The sequence below is a fragment of the Dermacentor silvarum genome, chromosome 10 (genome assembly GCF_013339745.2).
Source record: "Dermacentor silvarum isolate Dsil-2018 chromosome 10, BIME_Dsil_1.4, whole genome shotgun sequence".
Classification (NCBI taxonomy): Eukaryota; Metazoa; Arthropoda; class Arachnida; order Ixodida; family Ixodidae; genus Dermacentor; species Dermacentor silvarum.
In genome coordinates this window covers 23,103,315-23,127,900 of record NC_051163.1, presented here as the reverse complement: position 1 = coordinate 23,127,900, position 24,586 = coordinate 23,103,315, and the positions used below count along the sequence as shown (strand labels likewise).

The 24,586-nt window shown below is 46.2% G+C and overlaps 1 protein-coding gene across 2 annotated transcripts in view; it reads right to left on the bottom strand.

The window, feature by feature from the left end:
- The window catches only part of LOC119431187 (Down syndrome cell adhesion molecule homolog), a 43,408-nt gene extending 19,025 nt beyond the window's left edge, over positions 1-24,383 (bottom strand). The window contains exons 1-4 of one of the 2 annotated variants that reach the window (XM_037698658.2): positions 23,852-24,383; positions 8,268-8,582; positions 5,959-6,078; positions 1,373-1,540 (exon numbers count right to left, since the gene is read on the bottom strand). In XM_037698658.2, coding sequence (XP_037554586.1) covers positions 1,373-1,540; positions 5,959-6,078; positions 8,268-8,582; positions 23,852-23,969 — 721 coding nt within the window. In that variant the 5' untranslated portion in view covers positions 23,970-24,383. The remainder of the gene's footprint in view (positions 1-1,372; positions 1,541-5,958; positions 6,079-8,267; positions 8,583-23,851) is intronic. The other variant, XM_037698657.2, reaches the window with a different exon arrangement.
- Positions 24,384-24,586: the final 203 nt, after the last annotated feature.

Sequence of the window (24,586 nt, the reverse complement as noted above, 5' to 3'; positions counted from 1 at the left end):
GTCGCTCCACTGAGGTGCGGGAAAGACCGCGTAGAATGTGCGCCGAATAGGATATCCTTCGTCTTATCCGATATATGTGCACTTATAGCGTTGACGATATACTTACGCACCCCGTGTTTGTACCTGCAAGTCTGCAAAGTGCATTCACCAGTGGAGCCTATTGGGCTTCGAGTGATTGAGCCATGAACCCACGATTGCTTGTCTAGTGTTACGACATGAAACCGACCTTGTTTCACAATGTTTAAGATTTTGATCTGTGACATGCGACATGTATATCTCGCCGTTTGTCGTGTGAAAAGGAGCAGGCGGCACTACCTTTTGATTCCAGCAGCTCTTTAACTGTTCAGGTAAATAAAAAGATGTTCATTAGAGAAATTTAAAAAATTAAGAATTTCTGACGTCCACCACCGCAGAATTGGAGGCAGTCGTCGTAGTCATCGTCACAGCAGGAGTTAAGCGCACGTCGTAAGCCTATTAAACTTGAACAGGGTGTAGGTATGGTCAAGTTGGCATAACTGCACAATACAGAGCTGAACATGACCGGCCTGATCAAATTAACTGCAGGCGCACAATAAAGAGCTGACTTTAGCTGACTTTCGAGTAAATTTGTTTACGTCTCTTTACGTTCATTTGGCCACCCACTTCAGATACTGCGAATACGTTGCACAGTTCGGACGGGGCCCCTACCATTGATCAAAATATATTAACCGACTAACACGAGAAATAACTGAAGCGTGCGAAATACAGGTAAAAGGAAATTATTGTGCGAGTGCGCCGTCGTCAAAACTGTCGATAAAAGAGTTGTCTTTTCTGGGAGTGTCACGGCAGCATAGGGCCATGGTGCACGATCGAGTGATAGCCTGACGTAAGTGCTCTCTTTTGTCGAGTATATCGAATTGGTCATGCTGTTTTCGTACACATAAAAGACATGATCATATAACACAAAAGACATGCGCTGTCGGTGTTTTGTTTCATGACGTTTGTTTGTGGACCGTCACTCTCAAAATTCCGATGAATAACTTTGTCAAGAATGTAAGACAAGGTACGAGCAACTTTAGTGATAGAACTGTGTGGACAATATAACCCGCATATACCGCACGTCATATAGCAAGGCGTGGCATATACGTATACCTAAATATATATATATATATACGGCCATCGATCTTAACTCACGGAACGCCGACACCGGTTTTTCTGTGACGCGGGGCCCTTAACGTTATCGCGTTAATACAGCGTGGTAGATGACGAGTTCCAGTTTAGGTTGGAACTCATAGCGATTCGTTTTGACAATTCGAGCTTTGGGGAGCGCGCGACAGCGCCAGAGATCGACGCGTCCGCGGCAGTCGACGATGAGTGTCACGTATATACTCACCTCTGACCTTGAGCGCCACCGAGCGGTGGACGTCGGGAGGGACCCCGTTGTGCGCCTGGCACGCGTACCAGCCCCGGTCCGAGACCAGCACGGGTTCCAGCAGCAGCGAGCCGTTCTCGGTGACGCGAACCCGGTCGCTCTTGACCACAGGGCGCTCGGCGCCGTCGGCTGCACAGAGAACGCATCAAGTGAACTTCACTGTCTCCTTCTTTCGAATTAAGAAAAAAAAAATGTCGCAGTTTCGCCCGAAAGGCGAAGCATCGATTGCGATAGCAAATTAGCAGAGAGTCGTACGAAGTAAGGATATAGTACTTTTATCGGCCGTATCGACTTGGAAACACTCGCTTGGTAACTAAATTAACAAGCATATAGTGTCAGCGCGCACAGCAAACGTGAACACATCACACTCGATGGCCGCGGAAACTCGCTGTCAAAACGCTTGGACTTTATACGGAACCTCACGGCGACGGCAGAAACTCGCCTAGAGTGTCCATATAACTGCTATCGCAATATATATATATATATATATATATATATATATATATATATAATTTAGACATGTTTGATTGTCACATAAATGTAATTCTTTGAGCAAAGGTGCACTGACCAGGGATCCCGCCCGAAAGCCGATTTTCATCTCCGTCTATGAATGCTTCAACGTTTCATATGAATAATTTATTGCTTCAATGTGGTTACATGTTTTTATATATATGAAATACAAAAGGAGGTCCCATAGTCAAAGACTGTATTGGGACCTCCGGTCAAGGTTAGGTGGTGAGAGGGATTGCTATATGGCAGCAAAATAAAGCAATATCATGAGAGTAACACATAAAGGTCAAAAGAAGAATAATGAATATAAGAAACAAGTTGAGCGAGAAAACAAAAAAAGAAGAAAAATAGAACAAGTAAAAAGACAAGTATGCGAGTACATAAAGTTAAGGACTACAGTCCGAACTTGGAATTGTGAAATTTCCAGTGCATTCGTCAATATCCAAATATATGTATAACGCCGTTTGTGTCATGCGCTTCATACGCGTGCACTGGAATTACGGGCAAAGTAGACCCGGCGTTGGTAACACAGGCTCTCCATCGGTCGCCTTGGGCATAGATTGGGCCAATATTGGCTCCTAGCTCTTTCAGTGTTAGTTACGCGTGTTAATTAACAAAACAAATATATTAAACCGAACCATCAGAAGGAAGCCGAGACAACGCACAGTTTGTTGTTTTGAGCGCAAAGCTCGAAAGGTGACCGAGGGCCAAGGGAATGCGTGGGAACGCGCACCGCCTCGGGAGGCAAGCAGCGTTCACAACCGACCGCAGCGGTGATTAGCAAATGCCCCTTTCGGGCGCGCCATAAAAGACCAGTTCGCTGCTGCAAGCCGCCGGCCGCGTAAACATCGCGAAACGAAGCGCCTCGCAAATCGCCGCAATTAGGAAGAGAGGCGCGAGCAGAGTACATGTGTGCCGACGAGACGTCGTAATAACGTGCACGGCGGCGTACAGCTGTATAGTAGCTATGGTATATGTATTATTGGCGTCCGCCCCCATTCACTTTAAAGAAACCCAGCAGCGATTGCGCGACGCTGGCGTTGTCAGACGGCTTCCCGATCCCAAGGTCATTCTCGAGCAAACTATCGCCGTGAAGCGCCGTCGTCAGAAGCTCGCCTATATGCACCAAGACGCGATGTAGCCCGGCGCCTTTGGCGCACAGAGCTTCCCACGCGAATCAGATGTCGCCAGGCGGAGAAGGAGAGAGAGTTGCAGACGTCGCATGAAGTTGGGGTTATAATAACGCCCGCCTTGCGCGCCAAGTGAAAACATACTCAGCAGTGAGCGACCACAAAAGCTTTCTAAGAGCGAGAGAGAGAGAGAAAAAAAATGGGGGAGGAGGTGGGGTGGGAAAGAGGTCGTACAACTATCGTGTTGCACTGTTGTGTAATGGATGGGAAAGAACAAACGCTCATTCTTTCAACTTACTTGTTTCACCCTTACTTGTGAGTGCTGTTCTTTATGCATTCTTTTTTTATTGGCTAAAGCAGCTAGCGGTTGGTGATGCTTTTAAGCTGGTTTCCAGCTGCTTCCTCGCCAGCTGGTCCTTTAATGAACAGACTGACGAGTGTTTCGCATTACAGCAAGACCTCAATTAGCGCGAAACCTGTCTCATTGCGATTGCTGCTACACTCGAAGCCTTTCCGCTTTTCCCAGCACATGGGTATAGCCAACCGCCGGCTCTGTTCTGGTTAATCTCCCTGCCTTACATTTATCCTCTATCATCCATCTATCTATCGAAGTCTTCTGAGCAATATCCCAAGAATGGCACTCATTGCGCTCTTGGCCTCGTTTCAGTGAAGTATCCCTTATAACGAACATTTCTTAAATTGGGGGAGAGGGGAACGAGGACATCAAAGCGATTTCCACGTGCAGTCCGTGTCAAAATATATCAGGTCACTAGGTTCTTGACGAGAACAAGCTGCTGGACCATGGATGGGGGCCTCTGTTACACACCGAAAACATTCATTCATTCATTCATTCATTCATTCATTCATTCATTCATTCATTCATTCATTCATTCATTCATTCATTTTTACTCGTAAACATACCTATAGTTCAGGGGGCCTAGCGTAGTAGCATGTAGGAAGAAACCATTCACGATGCATACGCTGGGTGTTCTCAGTTCACCAAAGTTCACTGCAGTTCTTAGAATGCAAGGGGGAAAATATGCGCCAGATAAACAACATGCTTTCTCTCCCTCTCTCTTATCCTTCACAAAATCTGCCTGCGGACGCCGGCATTTTCGCGCGCCTCATTCATTCTCCTTTCCACTTCCTTTCCCTGCTGCCCTGACGAAGACTAGTGCGCCCCGCGAAAACATTGGCTCACGGTTGAAGCTTTTCGCTTCTTCTCCGACTGCTGACCAATCTTTTCCATTTCTATTTTCTTACAGGCTTAACAATACTGCTTGCTCCTCCGATCAAACATTAAAGCCGCGGATAAAACTGCGTCTTTCAAAGGTGTGTGCCCTTGCGCATTCCTTCCGACGAAAGGCTTGGCGCGAACATCTCTGGCCGCCGCACCTTCTATAGTGCGACGTGTCAGAGCAGTCAAGGCCACACTCTGTGGTCAACATGACTGACCGCCGTCGTATAGGCCGAGACGACGAAGGACTCCTCCTTCGTATACCGAGAAAGTAAAGATTGCCGACACGAGCAGTTCGAGCATCAGCGCGCGGCACACGACAAGTGGCACTCGAGACACGACGAACGGAAGCCGCCGCGCGCCAGGAGTTGGGTGTGCCCGTTGCCGACATGCAGGGTACAGAGGGCGCCGTATGTCGGGGCAATTTGACACAAGAAACAGGGGAGCGTCTAGCTCTTCGCTGTAGGCACGCTTCGTTATACGTGACACATCCCTCTCCGTCATGCCTCGTCTACGTTTCTCGGAGTCCGGCCGGGTTGCGTACACATCTGGCCTGACGTAACGCTCGCACGTGTGCTATCCTATTTCTTCGGGTCGGTCTCCCCGCTCTGTTTACTCGTAGCACGCGGTATACACCCGCAACCAACTATCCATAATAACCAAAACCGATGCCTTACTGAACTCCCAATGCGTGCCTCCACAGTTGGACCATTTGTAGCACAATGGGCAACTGAGATAGTTGGTTTACTGTTGGTCTTGACTACTGTTTTAGCGCAGCACGAAAGACGAAAACGAAGAGAGAAGACTTTATTGCGCTTCGTCTTCGTGCGCTAAAAGAGTAGTCAGTACCATCTGTACCTGTCAAAATGACAAATCGATGTGAATTCTAAACTTGCATTACGAAGCTGTGGGCTGGCATTTGTATCGAACCGGCTCTTTTTCTCCTCTGTAGCGCCGTTTTTCACATCCGGGGTACTACTCTGGACATTGTCGATTTCCGCCATATTGTCAAATTCCGCAATGGCGGCCTTCTGAGCCAATCGGAGAGGCCGTACGTAGCAGCTCTCTCAGCCAATCAGAGTTGACAGGATGGCTAATTGGACAATATGGCGGAGTTTGATCGTGTCCCAGAATACTGCCCCGGCGTTTCTCCGAAACACACAATATCGAATGCGCGAGCAAAGTTAGAAGCATTTCTGCCCCTCACCGCAAATCTATGACACCCCAAGCCACAAATGTGAAAGAAAGAAAAAATGTAAGGAAAAAAAATCAAAAATAGGAAGAAGAAAGAAACAAAGTAAGAAGAGCAAGGAAAGAATCAAAGAAAGAAAGAAAGAAAGAAGGAAGGATGGAAAGTATGAATTCTTCTTTCTAGGGTTTTACGTTCCAAAACCAGTTCTGATTATGATGGAAAGTATGAATGAAGAAAGCACGAAGGAAGGAAAATGAAACGATAAAGTAATGAAAGAAAGAAGGAGGGAATTCAAAGAAAGAACAAGGAAGGGTGGAAAGAAGCAACAGCGGGGAAAATTAAAGAAATAATTACACGTAAGTAAGAAAAGAATGAACGAAAAAAATGTAGGAAGGAAAGGAAACGATCAACAATGAAGTATAATATAAAATAAAGAAAGATCAGGGCACGGCACAAAAAGAGTCGAACGCACACTGACCGTGTCGCCTCTTCCAAGTGACCTGTGGCTCCGGGTATCCTCCGGCCTCGCAGGACAGGATGGCCCGTTCGCCCTGCAGGGCCTCCGCGGGCTCTGGCTCGCGCTTCCAGAAGGGTGGCACTGCGATCCGCAAGTATGCAGAGCGGAATTGTAGCCGACGCAAACCTCCGCGTAAGCTCAAGCGCTGTGGTCCAGTGTGTCTTCTCTGAGTGTCCTAGTGGTTTTAATGCGAAAGCATTAAACGGCTCATGAGGCGCGAAATCCGGCGTAGTCGGCGTTGGCGTGACCACGATGGTCGAAAAAGTCAAGTGAGCCAATCAAGGCAGTTGACTACCTCAATTGAGGCAAAGTTTATTAAGGCAGAGTGAAATAAGGCGAAGTTCATTAAGACCGGTTTAATTAAGATAGAGTTCATTACGGCACTTGAACCCACGTGTTAATTAAGGCTGAAACTTCGGTTGGGGCTAGTTAGTACATAGTATTTTAAGGTGAGGAATTAAAGCGCAAACTCATAGGACAACCACAAAGAAAAGACGAGACGCCAGTACTTGTATCGTCTCTTCTTTGTGGTTGTCCTTTGGGCTGAATTTCTCACCTTAAACTTATTTTGCATTCCTTCCCCATAAGAATGCGTATACGCCGCGGCCAGGCATCAGACCCACGACCTCGAGTTCCGCAGCAGAATGCCATAACCATACACTAAGCCAGTTTCAAGTTCCTCGCCTCTGGTTTCTCAGAGCAGCAGTATCGGGTCTTTCAAGTTTGCCCTTACAATGTGCGAGTCGTGCATGCCGAGTTGGACAGGCGCGCATGTCTGCACCTCATTCGGTGAAATGACTCCTCGATACAAAATTACTTACTGTTTGAAATTTAGCGGATGGAATCGGCGGATAGAATCGGCCCTGGGTGCAATGTACGAAAGGACGTAGTTCACTTCATCTTCCCTTGCAGCCTATTCCCGTTAGAAAGGACTGCCGTAATGTTAGAAGTGAATGTATACAGCGGAGATCATCGGGCCTTGAGCTATGATGCGCACAGTTGGTCACAAATGCTTACGGGATGCAAGGTTTTCGGAAAAGTCGAATTCCCGCGAAACCTGTAGGTGGCCTAAAATTAAAATTTTCAGTCTGTTGGAATTTTTGCCACCCATACACCGTGACCTACTAAATCAGCGGCGTCGTGCCGTAAGAGGGTACAAATTAACATTTTGTCGTGGAAACCGTATCCCGTAAACTTTTGTGGCCCACTGTACTGTCTTTACGTGGTTCATGGAATAGCTCCATCTGTGCATTCCGCGCTACGAAGGCGCTCCTAGTCTTTCTGAAAGACACTATAGTTTCAACGAGATGTGATGAGCGTTGTGGTGTGTTTTGTGTCCGCCGTGTGCCATGTGGAAAGATCGACAGAGGTTCACTGATGCTCTTCTTCTTACCTACAGCCAACCCGTTGTTAGAGGAAGGCACATTGGGCCTTTGGTGTGACTGCAAACCTAGTTTACAGGCGGAATTCACAATTTTTCTAAAGTACGGACCGGGCACCAAATTCACAGAGCTCCAGGATTGGTTACAGTTCTCTCTTACGAAATGGGGGAAAAGCTCAATTCGAGCTTTTTGTGGATACGGGCCCTGGACTTTAGACTGTGGACTTCAGACTTGCCTAATGTGTGTATTGCCTCTTTTGTTTTCAGTCGTCATCGTCATCCATCTTGTTCCTCCTTATTTCCCTCTTCCCCTTCCTCCAGCGCAGATTAGCTGGCCAGTGGATCGTACCTCAGGCCGACCTCTCTGCCTTTCTCAATCTTAAAATTCTCTCTTTGTGTGTCCTGCGCGTATCATTTGATTTCTGGTCGTTTTCGCTGGAGCACCATGCAAGACGTGCCTATAGCGTCAACTCGTGGGACCAGCCGACGCCTCCTAGGTAGCACAAGGCCTCTGCACTTCGATCCATGACGTCATGGTACCTTGCCCGACTTCCATAGAATCTAATCTAATGGGGATGCTCCCGAGTAAGCCGCGCGGTGATCTTGACGTCACCGCTTTCGTCACACCTGGCTTGGCAATGGAAATTTCGGTCCAAGTAGCGTGACGTCATAAGAATAGTGCACAAGCCTGCTATCTAGGAGGCGTTGGACCAGCTCGATCTGATCGTCAGAGCGCGCCGGGCGGCCCCGGCTCATGGGGTCCTGGACTCAGGACTCCACTCACGCCCAGGGCCCGTCGAAGGACCCTGCGGTTTCCCTTTGTTTTAGTAAATGTTTTTTTTTCTCTCTCTCTCTCTCTCCTGGATTCATCGAACGCTATTCTCCTCACCTGGGAACCTGAGGAATGCCTGGAACTTGTCGGTGCCGGCGGCGTTAGAGACGACGCACGTATAATTCCCGATGTCGTCGACGCCCAGCCTCTTGAGAACGAGCACGGAGCTCTCCGGCCCGGCGTCCAGGGAGACCGGGTGGTCGTCGGCGCCTTCGGCCGAGGAGGAAGAAGAAGGCGCTGTCAGCTCGGCGTCGTCCTTGAGCCAGGCGAAGCTGAGCGGCGAGTCTCCCTGAGTCACCGAACACGTGATGCGCAATCGCTTGCCCAGCTGCGGCCGACTCGGGAACTGGAAGGGCTGCACCTTGGGAGGATCTGCAAGAGATACGGGGTTTGCACATATGATGTATACAGCTCGGCAAAGTGGAGACATATAGATGGATGAATGGGTGGATAGATTAGGCAGGTAGACATATAGATATACTGATTGATAGATAGAGAGGTAGATCGACAGATAAATAGGTAGAGTGCATGGCTATACGCGTATACAAAAATCGACTGATTGATCGAGGGGTAGATAGATAGATAGATAGATAGATAGATAGATAGATAGATAGATAGATAGATAGATAGATAGATAGATAGATGTGTGTGTGTGTGTGTGTGTGTGTGTGTGTGTGTGTGTGTGTGTGTGTGTGTGTGTGTGTGTGTGTGTGTGTGTGTGTGTGTGTGTGTGTGTGTGTGTGTGTGTGTGTGTGTGTGTGTGTGTGTGTGTGTGTGTGTGTGTGTGTGTGTGTGTGTGTGTGTGTGTGTGTGTGTGCTAGATTGGGGATTCTAGTACACTCTACCATCGGGTTTCCAAGCGTCCTCCTCAGACGCCATCTTGTTTAGACAGGAAAGTATCCCAGATCGTCTTTGACTTCGATCATGTCTTCGCGAAGCTGTCTTCTTTGACGTGTTCGTCAGAATCGTAACAAGAGTTTAGATGGTCGCTTCCCGCGCTTATAGCTGTCTACTTTGCCGTCTACGGCGAGTATTGGAACACAGCCATACTCTTGCTATATAGCTGAATGATCGCCAGTACCACAGTTCCATAGTAACTCTATAGTAGGAAAATAAGTGGTCTAAACAGTTTCTCTCGGCGCAGAGAGGACGCGCGGGAGAAAAAAAACGTGCTTGGCGTGCGACGAAGCGTGGGCGGCGTGCCAATTAACGCAATGAGGAGGAATCGCGTTCACACGGGAAAAAAAATTGAGCCCGCTTGCGCGCCGCGACCACGTGACCACAGGAGAGGACGTGATTTCGGCCGGGTCGCCGACCCGTGTCGCACGTGCGAACGACGCGCAGATTTTGCTCCGATCGACGCTCGTGACGAAACACAACTGTCGTGCAGACAAACAAACAAACAAACAAGCAAACAGGCACTGCATGTATAGAGACTAGCAATGCCGCCCACTTCTCCGCAAGTGTTTAACGGCAGCTTGCAAAGCAACTATACAAAACGGGTTGACCGGCACCACGTCCGGAAGTGCGAAAAGGGCCAAAGGGAAATACGAGCTCTTTGTTTGTTTGTCTCCGATACATCCTTCGTCCGTCACGAACTTCGTCACGGTCGCTTTGCAGATTGCCTCGCACGTTTTCATCTCACGCTTCAACGAAACGAATCCAAGCCGCCTGGAACCGGCGGCGAATTGTTTTTTGACGCCCGCTTTCGCATTTAGCGCCGCCGAGGCCGAAACACGTGTTAACTGTGTTTCTCTGCGTTATAGTACCGTGCGGTGCTGCTGACGCTAGGAGGTGTGCTGAGGCGGCCTTGGAGCGCGGAATAAAGCTTAACTGACTTTAATATGGGTATACGTTTAACTTGCTTTGGTGTCCATTAGGGCTGCGGGAGAGGACGTGTCGAATTTCGACCGTTGTTTTTGAGTATCATCTGTGTAAGTAAAAGCGAAAAAATGAACACCGGCTCATGCCGAGTCATGCTCATGAACTTCTACCATCATCCTTTAGTATTTCCTTCACTTAGTGCCCATGTCCGAACCCATCCCAGTTACATACCAAGTTAACGAAACGACTATGAGAGCACCAAGACGTAGGCGGCTAGATAGATAGATAGATAGATAGATAGATAGATAGATAGATAGATAGATAGATAGATAGATAGATAGATAGATAGATAGATAGATAGATAGATAGATAGATAGATAGATAGATAGATAGATAGATAGATAGATAGATAGATAGATATCGGGCGGCAAAGCCTGTGTAATCATACCAATTTATTGGGAATTCTCATACTTGTATATATACTTTCGAGTTACAACTCGATCATGTGGTTCGCGAAACACACAAAGAGTGCCAGCTTGGGGTCGTCCAAAAAAAAAAAAAAAAAACAACTGAGGAGGAGCGGGACTTTTTCTGACGGCAATACACTACTGTGGTTCACTCGCGCACTGATTTTTTCTAACTCGGGGCTCTGTACAGCTTTCACAACATTGCACGACTTTAGGGTGGAATCACTTAGATAGCAGAGAGATAAGTGGTTCTGGATGAGGAAAAGAAATGTTGGAGCTATCTTCTGCAGCCCTTGAGGAAGAGCGGCTCAGCGCCAGGGATAGCAGACACGCGTGCGCGCCTGCATGGCTATCAAGACGCACCCGCGGATACTCAGGTGCGAGTAAAAATAAACGAAAACAAAACATGAATGGAAAAGAAACGCGCACGCACCAAAAGCGTGCAGCCGTTTTTGCACGTGCGCGCACAACCCCGCCGCGGCCGCCCGTCTCTCGGGCGAGAAAAAAAAGCTTCAGCCACGCTCGTCACGCCCCAACGCCCACAGGTGTCGCCGCATTCGCCGTGAACCTCGCGGGGCTTTCGTTTTAGTTCAGACTTTCGTTTTACGTTCGTTCTTATCTCTTTTGTTTGTAACCTCGGCTTGCTGCTATGTACCTTGCGCACCCTCTCTGTCTACGGTCACACGCAGCCGTGGTGTACCGTTGGAGGGGGCCTGTTATCGTGCCCACCCGTTGCTGTTGTTGCTGGTGGCAGCGCGCACTTGTGCCCGAAGCGCGCCGCGCCAAGCACGTGCCTTTTGTTTTTGTCGCACATCGCGCCTCCGTAGGCTTCCGGTTCGAATGCCAAGTGCGCGCATATCGAACGGGGAACTCGAATCTGCAATGTATACCCCGAATTGTTCTGGCGCTAGTCGTGAACACTTGCCAAGATTCGGTTCGGAAACATCTATCTATCTATCTATCTATCTATCTATCTATCTATCTATCTATCTATCTATCTATCTATCTATCTATCTATCTATCTATCTATCTATCTATCTATCTATCTATCTATCTATCTATCCATCTATCTATCTATCTATCTATCCATCTATCTATCTATCTAATCTGCCTGCCCTGTCTGTCGGTCTGTCTGTCATTTTTTTTTTTCGAATGTAAGGGTTGCAAACACTTATTGGAGTGTCGAGGCAGTAGGACCGATGCTAGTTTACAAGGACTGCTCCGAATGATACCGCTGCAGGAGCGAGCCGCGGTTGTTACGCGCGACGCACCATTTGCTGCGCGAACGCACGGGAGACACACAACCTGCTCGACAGTTTCCAGTCATTCAATAAGAACGCCTCGCTTTTTAGGCAGCCAATACGAGAATTTGTTGTTTCGATGTAGGCAAAGCAAGTTATATTATTCGGCCACGGTCTTCTCTCCCCGTTTGCATAGCGTTGGAACAACACGTGTCGCTGTAGTATATCACGTACACCTCTCTCTTTTGAATGAACACGACATTCTATACGCGCATCTGGTGAAGCGCTGTTTCCTCGTATCACGACACTGTCATTAGAGAGTTTTAGATGATGAGACGCAAGCGGCTTGCGTACGCAACAACTAGGGTACGGTACTGCGCATGCGCAGACCGCTACGCAGGTATCTGCACATGCGCAGTACCGTGTACCCTAGCTTTTGCCATTTAAGGGACTATGCTTTTGCGTACGGAAGCCGCTTGCGTCCCATCATCTAAAGCTCTCTAATGTCAGGGTGTGCAAAATATGAAATCAGTCGTCTCTCATTTAACAAGATCCTCAGTTGACCGGACCTCGAGTTGCGAACGGCGTTACACAAATGTACCAAATAATGTAACTGAGCCTCATTCTGTTTTTAATGAACTGGCACCGCACAAAATTTGTATTTTATTTCGTTTAGAACTTGAGAAAATTTTAGGAATTATACTCGATTCTGGAATCGAGAAAATTGAGAAATTGAGAATCTATATTTGATTCGATATTCGAAGGTTTAGCTTTTCCTTTTTGCTCGGATATTCGTATTCCATTCGATTCAGAAATCTCACTATACACTCGAACTCTCCGAGCTACGACGGTTGTTTCGTGTACCGACAAGGCGTCATTTTTTTGGAGAACACGACGTGCTTCGGCGCCGACGATCAACGTACGTCGTTCACCCTGACGGCCCATTGTGTGTCGACGCCTCCTGCTGCCGTCTTGTTCGCGTGTATGGGAGAGTTCTTACCGACATAAATAAAATACGAAATGAAAAGAAGAAAACAAAAAGTGTTGCTCGAGCACGCACACTCGCCACTTGTCGGCCGCCCTCCCGAAAAGGTCAGAGGCCTCTGAACCCTCGGCGACGGTGCCCGGGGTTTCAATTCTGGAGCGTCCGCACGAGTCGCACTGTTTGAGTCCACGCGGCGGTGAGCAACTGGCTACGTGCGAATCTTGGAAATGTCGACTACGCAAATCGAATAATCTTTACTATTCGATTTGTATATTCGATTCGAGAATTCACTATTCAAAGTTGTGGAATATTGATCCTGCTGCAGGATATAGCCGTGACTGTGGCTCAGAGACATCAGTTCCAGAGCGAACGGATGGATCAGATAACTTCTGCTCGATAAATTTCAAGTCATATCCCCATAAGGACGCGTCGAATTTTGGGCAGCCTACAGATTTGTTATCTTTATCTATAGCACAACCATTTGTTATCTGGCCAACTTTCATGATGTCTGCATCCCTGTAAAACGAGATGCGGTACTGTAGTATCACCTTTTATCTACTTCAACGAACACAAACTCTCCCGTATAACTTGAAGCAACGCGAAGAAGACGAGAGCAGCAATCGAAAACAAACAAACTCGTGGGTACGAGCCATGTTTTGAGGCAACAACAACGAGCACTAAACTGAACAAGAACCAGTAGTCGACGATTTTTGACACGTTATAAAGCTGGTTGTTCCTTGAATAATTTCTTCAGTTGGCTGTTCAGCGCTCGATCGTCCTGTATGCGTTTGTTTCCCATTCCTGTCCTCGTCTTCGCGTTGCTTCAAGTTATACTCAAGATAGACCAACTCGCCCAAATCAGGTAGTTGCAGCTACAGTTCTCCAGGCGTCTCTGGTGAGCGTGTTCTTCCCTTATTTCTTTGCTGTCACTAGATCGTGGTTCACCAGGTGAGATAGCAATTCAATTGTCTGTCTTCTACAAGTTCTCGGGGTGACCGGATGACGAGTCGTGAACGGCGTGCATTGCGTGTATCAAATATTGTAAAATAAAAAAAAAGAATTACCAATTAAATTGTAGGACTTTACCCGCCGAAGGTGATTACGAGGCAAGCCGTGGCGAGTAATTTTGCCACCTGGGTTTCTTTAACGTGCACCCAAGTCTTTAGTATACGACCGTTTTTGCATCCTGCCTCCGTCGAAATGAGGCCTCCGCTGGCGGGGTTGAACCAGCGTGCTCGAGCTCGGCAGCCTATAGCCTATAGCCACTGGGATACCACGGCGGGCGTCCGTACGTGGATTCATCCTGTTTAGGCACAGCTCATAACAATCGTGCGTTGTCTTGCGTTACTCGTACAGTTAGTTCGCTCTTTCTTTCTTTTCTTTTATGTTTTTTTTTTTTATTTCTCGAAGAGCCAAAGATTGCAGTTGGCGAGTTTCAGAATTTCCACTGAGCTAGGACAGCTAAAATACGGATGACGTTAAGTGCTTTAACTTTTGGGACGTTAAATTCATTGAATGATTGAATGCATGAATGAATCTCCCTTTCTGGGTTGCTTTATTCACTTTCTTTTTACTCATGCACCCATTATTTATTTATTTTCGTTACAGCTGATGGCCAGATTGATTGTTCACGATTTCACGTTGTCCCTCTTTTATTTTTTAATTTGGTTTTGTTTACTCAACTCCAACTCAATACCCTGCAAAATGGCTTTGCAAACGCCCTTTGAAACTAGGCCGATTTCTCTCTCTCCCCCCCCCCCCCCCCCGCCCCCTTACAGACACACAACGGCGACTACTACTGCGGAGAACACCTTTCAAGGACACTAAAGAGAAATATAATTTGAGCTGTAAATTACGCTTTGAAATGCAAGAAAAGTCACCTTTACCAAAAGATAGGATCGAGGCTTGGTAAACCAGGAAACACGGGAAAAAATAAAAATAAAGTAAGGATGGGCGGTCACGCCATCGTGAAGTTCCTGCATCAACTTGCTGTGACGTCGCGTACTTTTGGCGGCAACTGCTCGGGTGTATAATTGATATTTTTTTCGGTAAAGGTGGACTAAACTATATTCTCAAAGAGCCAAAGACTGCAGCCGGCGAGTTTCAGAATTTTTCACTGATCCAGGGCGGCCCAAATACGAGCAAATGCGTCATGACGTCACACAGAACGTACCTCCATGACGTCACACATAACCTACGCTGAGGTCCCGGTGCGAAAAAAAAGAAAAGGGAGTTTGGCCATCACTTGTACTTATCTAGTAATCAAATTGTCACAGCGAAAATTAATGACAACAGGGTTTCGCAAGAATGTTTTATCAGTATTAACAACGAGACTAAACAGAAACACCAACTTTGTTATTTTTTTTTAAATTTTAACAAAGTTGGTGTTTCTATTAGTCTCGCCTGAAGTAGGTCAAGGGTTGATGCCCTGTAAACCCGCAGGTTACAGGGCATCGCTCTTATCACAGCCACGATTAAGTATAGAAGAAACTGCCCGTTTCACACCATAATAGCGCCAAGTGACTTTTCCCGCCTTATTTCGGAGCTTGTGTACCACGAAGATAAGTTGTAGTAATCTTGCTTTTCGTTGACTTGATCGCCAACACTTCGTGATTCATGTGTTATACTGTAACTGACGCTACTGCTTGCACTATACAGAAGTTATACTGTAGCGAAGCGGTCTGTATTCATTTCAGTCACCTGGTTTTTCGCAAGGCGCGCCGGAATATACGTGTATACAAGCGCTTTCGCATTACGCGCCCGCGATACCTGACCTGGATTCCCTGATATACGTAGAAGGTGCGAGACCAACCTACACAGAGGCCCGCAGGCGAATATCTCAATCTTAAATAAAGACGTATTACAACCGCTCCCACCCCCACCATCACCGATACGCATCCGGGGCGTGGCATGATAATCGAAGTGGCGACCTCCTGCTGTGCAGATTGTGGGTAATTATAGAAGACACTATAGCGTAAAAACTAAACCACTTTAGAATTGTGCACCATTCTTTACAAGACTCTGCTTTCATTTGTTATACTAGATAAATGACTGGTTGATTACCCTCCTAGCGGAGAAAAACCTAGATCAACGTTTTCGTTTCTTGAATTTCGCGTCAACCGGGTTCTATTACAATTCACTGTAGTCCTTTCTAATCGATAAGCAATTAACTAGGGGCGAGTAGGTCTACTGTCGAAGTCCGTGACGACATAGGGGCATATATATATATATATATATATATATATATATATATATATATATATGCACAACGTGGCGCCGCTATTGGCTTTCATTTTGGCGCCTTATATGGCTTAACAACCCTACTGAAAAATGCCGTATGCATGCCACATCTGCCCTGTATCAACAATCCGATATGATCCTAAGGGATCCTGTATGAAAACCGGTGTGTTCCAGTATAATCCCATATTGTAGTCATATACGATTATAGATACCGGGTATATGGGCTCTTTTCCAATAGCTGGTTAACTGATATGCTGACGTTCTCGATATACCACGAGTGCCATTTACAAACCTGTCATTCCAATTCTGCAATTCATTTAAGGCAAGTTCCAAAGGCCATCGAAAGTTTTGTGAGATTAATTGTCTTGAATAAATTGTCAGTCACTTAAGTATCCTTACGGGATTTGAATGCGAAATCATTATGCCTTCTCTAATTCATTGGCAACGTCCATGCTGCGTGACGTCATACATTGTCACGCATCCTTCACAGCTATGCCTTAATCCACCGTGCTCTAACTTGTACAAACTTAATTAATCCACTTTAGGCCGCATTAATCCACATTAATTCACCTTCATTCACTTTGCTTCACCTTAATTCACTTTACTCCACCTTAAGTCCCCTTACTCTAACTTGTTCTAACTTTAATTCACTTTACTTAACTCTAATCCGCCTTAATTTGCATTGTTAACCCATAATTACTACTAATTAACGTTGTTATACCATGTATTTTCTGTATTACTATTGACGTCATACAAGGCGCTGATGACGTCACATTGATTTTTGGTACCACTCGTTGCGGACGACGCCGGCTTTTCCCGCCTCATGGGATATATAATGCCTTTCGCATTGATAAACAAATAAAGAAGAATCAGCCATGTGAACTGGAATCGTATTGGCACGTCAGCCAAGAAACCGTGACGCCACCCATAGGAACGATGAGAACACGGAAGTATATAGTGATAAAAAATTATACAGAAGAATCGCCATTCAGGTACGCACCAAAGGATCCTACGCACGCTAAAAGTATAATCGCGTATAGCGATCTACGCGTACGTATACACGCCCGTCTTTTTCTGCGCGCTGAATTGGACGGCAGCGTGGGAAGCGCGCTGGTATATAGGAAGTGGCACGCGGCGGTCCCGCTGGCAAGTTTCCCGCCAAATAGCTCGCGTTGCCGCCAAAAAAATGCCCGCGCTTTCGTATTGGAACCTTTTTCTGTCGTGCCGCGCGCGCGGTTTCGGGTCTCGGTTGGCTGCGACGTGCCTTGACCGGGTACACACCAAGGTGGCAGAAGGTCTCCACTGGGGAGACGAAAATACGGATGGAGGACGAAAATAAGGAGGGAAGAGTGGGCGGGAGGCAATAGACAGACGGTGGCGCCGACCTAGCGGTGTGGAGTAGAAAAAAAAATATGTTTCGGGCGTTTGGAGATTGTTGTAGAAAGGGGGTGAAAAGTTGGGTTAACTGCAACGCGATAACTGCCTCTCAATAGAGGCGTTTCGTCACCGAATTGCCGAGAGCTGGTTGCGAGAAGGTTCTTTTCCTTCTTTCTTTTTCGTGAGCGTTCCGCGCGCTCTCTTTTGAGTTAAGTGCTCAAGAGTATGTCAGTACACTATAATATAAGCGGAGACATTTGAGCTCGTTGATTATGCCCCTAGCTTGCACTGGCCAGGTGGCTCTGCTACACTAACTAGCCAGTAAATATTACACTAATGGGATGGAGAGCGGCAGAGAGAGATAGAGAGAGAGAGAGAAAAGACTCAGCGGCCTCGAGCTAATGACTGCGCTAGGTATCTCCACCGCAATGTACCTCTTCACGTGAACTATGCAATCATACAATCGAACGAATGTTTACATAAGCAAGGCTCAAGATTGGTCTAAATAACTTGAACCCTGTTGTCGATTTCTTGTCAATGCTTTATTTTCGTTCCAAGCTTTTCAAGCGTTTCAACCTTACTCAAGCTTCAAACGTGATGTAGCAAGAAGTCTTGATGTTGCAAACAGTCGTGATATCATAATGAAAAGTGGCGTTACAAGCATCCGCGCGGTTTCGAAAGGGATGATGATGATCATGACCCTATAATATAGCTCACACCCACCCTGGGGGATTGGTCAAGAGTCGGGCACCTGAACTTTCACATAATATTTCAAGAAACTACAAGTAATGTGCTATTGAGCAATCAAAACTGACAGATTAACAATTTTGCTGAACAGAACAATTTATAATGGTAATGCTAGGATTTAACACACGAATATCACTAGGAGAAATTATAAAATTATAAATTTAAGGATCACATTCGCTTTGTTGATTGAATGAAGCCACAAACTGCATCAAGGACCTCCCTCTGGCTAAAACCCAGTACTGAGGCATCGAAAGTTGGTACTATTTGATATGTTAAGTTTACCCCTAGTTTAGCAAGCGAAATTTCAGGAATTCTTTTTTCTTAGTAATTTATACCGGTGACATATTAAAAATAGTGTTCTAGCTAGGGATTCTATTTCAAGGCATAATTGACACAGGGGCGATATCGATGCTCATGTCACCTTCATCGTCGTCGTCATCATCATCACCTCAGCGTTGCCAACAGTTGCCGCTAGGGTCGTGACCGAAATGAGCCGTCCCTCCGAATAAGAAGAGCTAGGCGCCGATGCTTCATCGCTCGTCTGAGTGTTAAGCGCCGATATCAGGCATGGAAATGTTCGCGCTTCTGACCTCGAGCGCGACCACGTGACGAGCATGCGCACTTATCCATTTTCGGACCTTGGACGCTCTTGCCATGTGGCATGCGATCGGAACGGTCACCGCGATTGTGCCTCCTCGTCCCTCAAATTTTGCTTTCACTGCTCGCTATAGGCTGTAAGTCACGGCGGTTCTACTGTGGAAAGCTCTTTAAAAACACTCCTTATACGGAGTGTTTTCATTTTTTTTTATTCATGACAAAGTTTAAGATCATCGATCGTCATCATTATTAGCCTGTCTTTATGACCACTGCAGGACGAAGGCCTCTCCCTGCGATCTCCAATTACCCCTGTCTTGCGCTAGCTGATTCTAACTTGCGCCAGCAAATTTCCTAATTTCATCACCCCACCTATAGATGTCTGCCGTCCTCAACTGCGCTTCCCTTCTCTTGGCACCCATTCTGTAACTCTAATGGTCCACCGGTTATCTACCCTACACATTACATGGCCTGCCCAGTTCCATTTTTATTTCTTGATGTCAGCTAGAATATCGGCTATCCCCGTTTTCTCTCTGATCCACACCACTCGCTCCCCTGTCTCTTAACGTTACGTCTAACATCTTTCGTTCCATCGCTCTTTTCCCGGTCCTTAATTTGTTATCTAGTTTCTTTGTTAACCTGCCCTACATGTTTTAAAATATACTGTGGCAAATAACGTAATAGTAATCCTTTAGCTGGATTACTTGAAGCGATGGACATTAGTCGCACGAGAAATCGAAATGCATAATCGACTAACCATAAAAAATCACAAATTATTTTTTTAAAATAATTACTTAACAGCACGTATTGTATCCGGTGAGCTTGCAAGGCATATCCTTTTTGGACAAATTCTAAGGATCGCACGGGTTTCAAGGTGTGCGCTGTGAAACTTGCGGTAAAAATGCACTGTTGTTCCATTAAAAAATTTTTTTAGACACCGCCATTTTACGCATTGAAACACAAAGGTAACTGAAGCGCCCATGTATTTCGTTGCAGGCTTTGGGAACGAATTTCTGGAAATTGCTGTCATCCCGAAAATTCGCTCAAAGTGCGATACGCTTTGCAATATGTGCCGTAAGGTAATTAGAAAGTGTTAATTAGTGAGGTTCTGTTGATCACGCATTATACGACTTCTCGTGCAAGTCATGTCCGCCTCTTTGAGTAACCTAACTCAATGACTAGGATTATGTCATCCGTCATATAGGTGATCGTTAAAAATTATGTATGGTTAAAAAAAAGAAAAAATACCATCCGGTGTAGTGACGTGTGATGTATACAGTCCTAGAAGACATGCGATCGCTCGTGAGAAATTGAACGATGAACGCTTCATTGCGTGTGTACCCGTACAAATTATGAACTTCTCTCCTTCTCATCTTTCAGTATCCCTTTCCCAGTGCAGGATATAGCCAACCGGGTAAGCCTGGTTAACCTCTCTGCCTTTCCCTTATCAGCTCTCTCTTTCTCAGCAACAGTTGTGTGTTTACCTTCTCGAGGAGCTTAATATGCAGCTGCTGGAGAGCGCATTTCTGATCGGCACAAAAAAAAAAAAGAAAACATTATCCCCTCGTTAAAATATATGCGCAGCTTTTTATGAAATGCTTTGACGCTACATACCACCTTCGACTTCCATCCTAAATACGTATATACCGTGGAAATTTGACATCTCCACGCGACATCCTTGAGCATCAGCGTCTGGAACGCAGAACATACTCGGGGCCCCATCCGAGTCTGAGCGGAGCGGATGCCCGGGATTTGAGACTAATTCAGACAAATACCTACCCGCACCTCGGGCTGTGGCATGCCATTTGGCCTACGGCCTATCCAAGCCACTGTCCATGGTGCTGGGGGAAGCCAACTCTCGCCCACGTAATGTGGGAATGCACGAGTAGGCCCCCAAAATTCAATTCCCCCCTGTTGGGGTCCAAATTCCCTAATAGGGAGCAGTGGGAGACCATCCTCGCCGGCGCGGACCTGGAGACCCAGAGGGGTCTACTCGACCAGGCCCGGCGAGTAGCTCTGGCCAGTGGAGTCTCGGAATAGGGACCCACCCACCCGCTCCCAACACCCCTTTCCAGTCCAATCAATAAAATGTTATTCTCTCTCTCTACCGTGGAAAGACTTCGACGTAAAAGCGCGAGAAACTCGAGTGATTTTTATCCACAGAAGAATATATCCATATTGGCCGTCCTTCTCCTGGGGGATCCGTTTAGCAGGGATGCGCGTTCGTCCTAGATCAGAGATTCTGCGACGATCACTTCGGTGATACTATCGCCTTCGCGTGACGTGGTGCTCAACCAGCCAATCAACGCGGGCCTGACGGCCGAGACGATACGATCGCCGAAAGTGATCGTCGCACAATACGTCCCCTTATTTGCATCTCCGCACAGAGAGCCAACAAACGGATCCTGCTCCTCACGCCCTGTGTATCACCACCCAGAGACAGCGCCGTCCGGGAGCCGTTGCCTATCGTGAGCTTGTCAGCAACGTATTGTTCTGAAGCTGGTCTCGACGGTCCTATTCGAGAGGTCATTTCACTAACGAGCGATATCGAGTATCTGCTTCTTCGTACAAAGTTCGCGCCGCCCGCTTTTTTCTCAGACAGTTTACTAGGCAAAATTTCATCCTAGAATGCGTTTGGTAGCTTTTCAGAGATTAAAGATAACATCATCAGGCTGCAGAGAACAGAAATTGAGAAGAAGAAAAAAGAAACAGGCAGACTTAACTCCAGTTGACATCTCTAAACGTAAAGCGAATCGTTCTTGGTGTGATTGGCTCGCGAAGCGTATGTTAGTGATACGAAATGTGGTTTTCGAAGTATGAAAACATTAGTATTAAAGAACAGCATGTTATACGAAGGAATTATTTTATTTTCGGTGAATTATAGACAGTCGGGATACTGTATATACACGTTTACATGCAGCATACGTACATCATACATATCTTTATTTCTTTCAATAGTCACTGGTGATCCATAGTGGCATAAGGCACTCGTGGTGTTTTTCTGATGCGTCGGTTTCTTCTAGTGCAACTGAGGATCGAAACGCGCCCAACGTTTATATATATAGCCTACATGTGCATGCCATTCGTTCTGATCGTTGCCTGTGTGTGCACGCGTTGTCTGCTGCAACGATCGTTATGCATACGAAGTGAAACCTCTGCATCATTCGTGCAGGCTTCGTCAGCATAAGTCGCGCTCTTGATCCAATTAAGTGCCTACTTCGGCACAATCGCGTAGATGCAACTCTCGCTTGCATGATTTCGCGCAGCCAGTCACACAAAGACGACTACAGCGTATGTCACAACCGATAGTCTCCTGACATTCTGTTCTGTTCGTTGTTTGTTTCTTTCTTTATCTTTTTCCTCATTTCTCGGTATTTTTATCTTTCGTGCTATATCCCATGTAAAGATCGTCTGCTACTCACCCAGAGTATCGTCTGCTCACTACCCCAGCAGAGACTCTTGATCAATATGTTTCGATTTTCTTGCGCTTTGCCTTCGAGAACATGACCTTGCTCTTTGGTAGTTACTTTTCATTCGTTTTAATTCCAAACCACGATGGAATTAAAATGGCATACCAAACGACGCAAGAGAAAAAGAAACAAAAGAATGTAGTGTTCACAGATCAGCAGTTAAATTGATCGTTACACTGGGAGTTGAGACATCAAGGTGTCAACTTCGTTCATTTTCATTTCGCTCTGTCTGATCGTATACTTCCAATATGCTTCCTGAATTACTTCACCATGGGGCACGTTCAGTGGCAAAATAGCTCTTTATCGAGGGAACAATACTATTTAGTAGGAGTTTGGTCTGAGAAACTTCTGTATCGCTTCGTTTGGTATCCACTCAAATTATTTCTATGAGTGTTGCTGCATCTGAATAGAAAAATAGGTAAGATTTACTGAATGTCAAGAAATTTTTTTTATTTAAGCAATCAATTTTATTGTTAATAAAAATTATGAAAATTGTAAATTTCTGTAAAGATGAATCTTCGATTTAGAACTCTCTAACAACAACAACAACAACAACAACAACAACAACAACAACAACAACAACAACAACAACAACAACAACAACAACAACAACAACAACAACAACAACAACAACAACAACAACAACAACAACAACAACAACAATAATAATAATAACAATGATGATGATGATGATGATAAACTGCATCTCCATGTAAACCGCGTGTATTCGAACACCTAAAGCGATCAAAATCAGTATTATCGACCACTCTGAACTAAATCAATAATTTGCGAATACGTCTTTCGTAAAGCTCGCTTAAACAATGCAACGATTTAACTTACGTTGTAAACTAGCTGTCCGTTTTAGAATGACAATTTACGGAATTATTATATCTGTTTTTGGTACAAGGTGCGGGAGATTTTTTTTTTCTTTATTTTACCGATTTTCTGCAATTTCGGTTTAAACAATAGCGACCCTAGCTTGTAGCATTCGTTAGAACTTAGTTTTCTCTCGCGACAAACTTAGTTAAAATGTATCTTTCTCATCAGCTGAAGATTCCGCAAATGCACACGCACGTGACTATATATGACATATTCGACTGGTGGTTTCAGAGAGCGTTTGCTATAATGTGCTGCAGGTTTAAAGTTTTATACAACGAGCAAACCAGCTGTTAAATAGCTGTATTCGTGCATAATTAGAGCCATTTCACCACATGCAAGCTTGTATGAATTTTTACCTCAAGAGGTCCTATCTAAATACGTTGGAGAGAAGAAGCCGTATTGCTCTGCATCCAACGCACCAAATTTGGTTACGTTTGTCGCAGTTAAAAGAAATAAAGGTTCTACTGATTTCAGGGAGTGTATATATATATATATATATATTTTTTTTCTTAAGGCTATAAATTTCTTTCTTTGCAAAAATTGTTGAAAGCCACAACTAACGAAACTGCCTTTATTCTCTTAATTCAGTTTTCTTTCTTAAACGAAACAAATATTATTCAAATCAGTTCAGCGGTTCTCTGATGATCGATGGCACTTGTGCGTGTATTCGAATAGGTAAACTGGGATTGGCCCCGAAGGTAAGGCTTCCTCTAAGCTTAGGTTTTTTCACGACCTTCGAAGCGCAGCTAGCGCTGTCGGAGCGCACTGGTGCGACCAGTCGAATGTGCCATTAATACTCCACCAGATGCAGACTCACCAGACGCAGAAGCGACACCGAGGACGCAGCAGACGACGTAGCAGACGACGCAGGCCCAAAATAACGGTCCACCGGCCGGAGCATAGGCCGTCTGCTTCCGCCGGACCAGCCAGCGCATCACGAATGCAGCGCGCACCAGTAGCAGACGACGACACTCGATCGGCCGCTTTGCTGCTGCTGGCCACTCACAAAACGATAAAAAAAACTCACACGGGTCACACACACAACACGTACGCACTACGGCCACATTTTCCGCAGCAGGACGCCCACCGGCTCTTCTCGAACAGGTGGACGCAACGGCGTCGCGTTACGACGTCGATAGTCGCTCATTCTCCCAGGGGTCCGCGCCGAGATATCGAATCGAGCCGAACGAAATCGTCGTCTGGTCGCCGCTTTTTTACGTCGCTTCGGGGGCACCGCATAAAATCAAAAACGGTCCGTGCGCGGGCGCGAGCTTCCGTTCGCTTGTGAGGTCGCCGCCGCTCGCGACGGTGAGCTTGCCAGAAGGCTCGGCGTTTGGAGGTGGAGGAGGCGGTGCCCTGCGGTGACGACTGTTCGTTCATTTTTTAGCCCGCGTGGAGGCGTGGGTTCGGCCGCTAAATCGGGTATCAAGCTGGAGAGGGAGCTAGGCCTCTCGCTTTTCTCTCGCTTCTCCCCACTCCTCTTTCGGTTGTCCTCTCTATTCTCTTGCCCTCTTAGTCATTTCTCTCGCCACTAGGGGACGTGCTGTTCTCT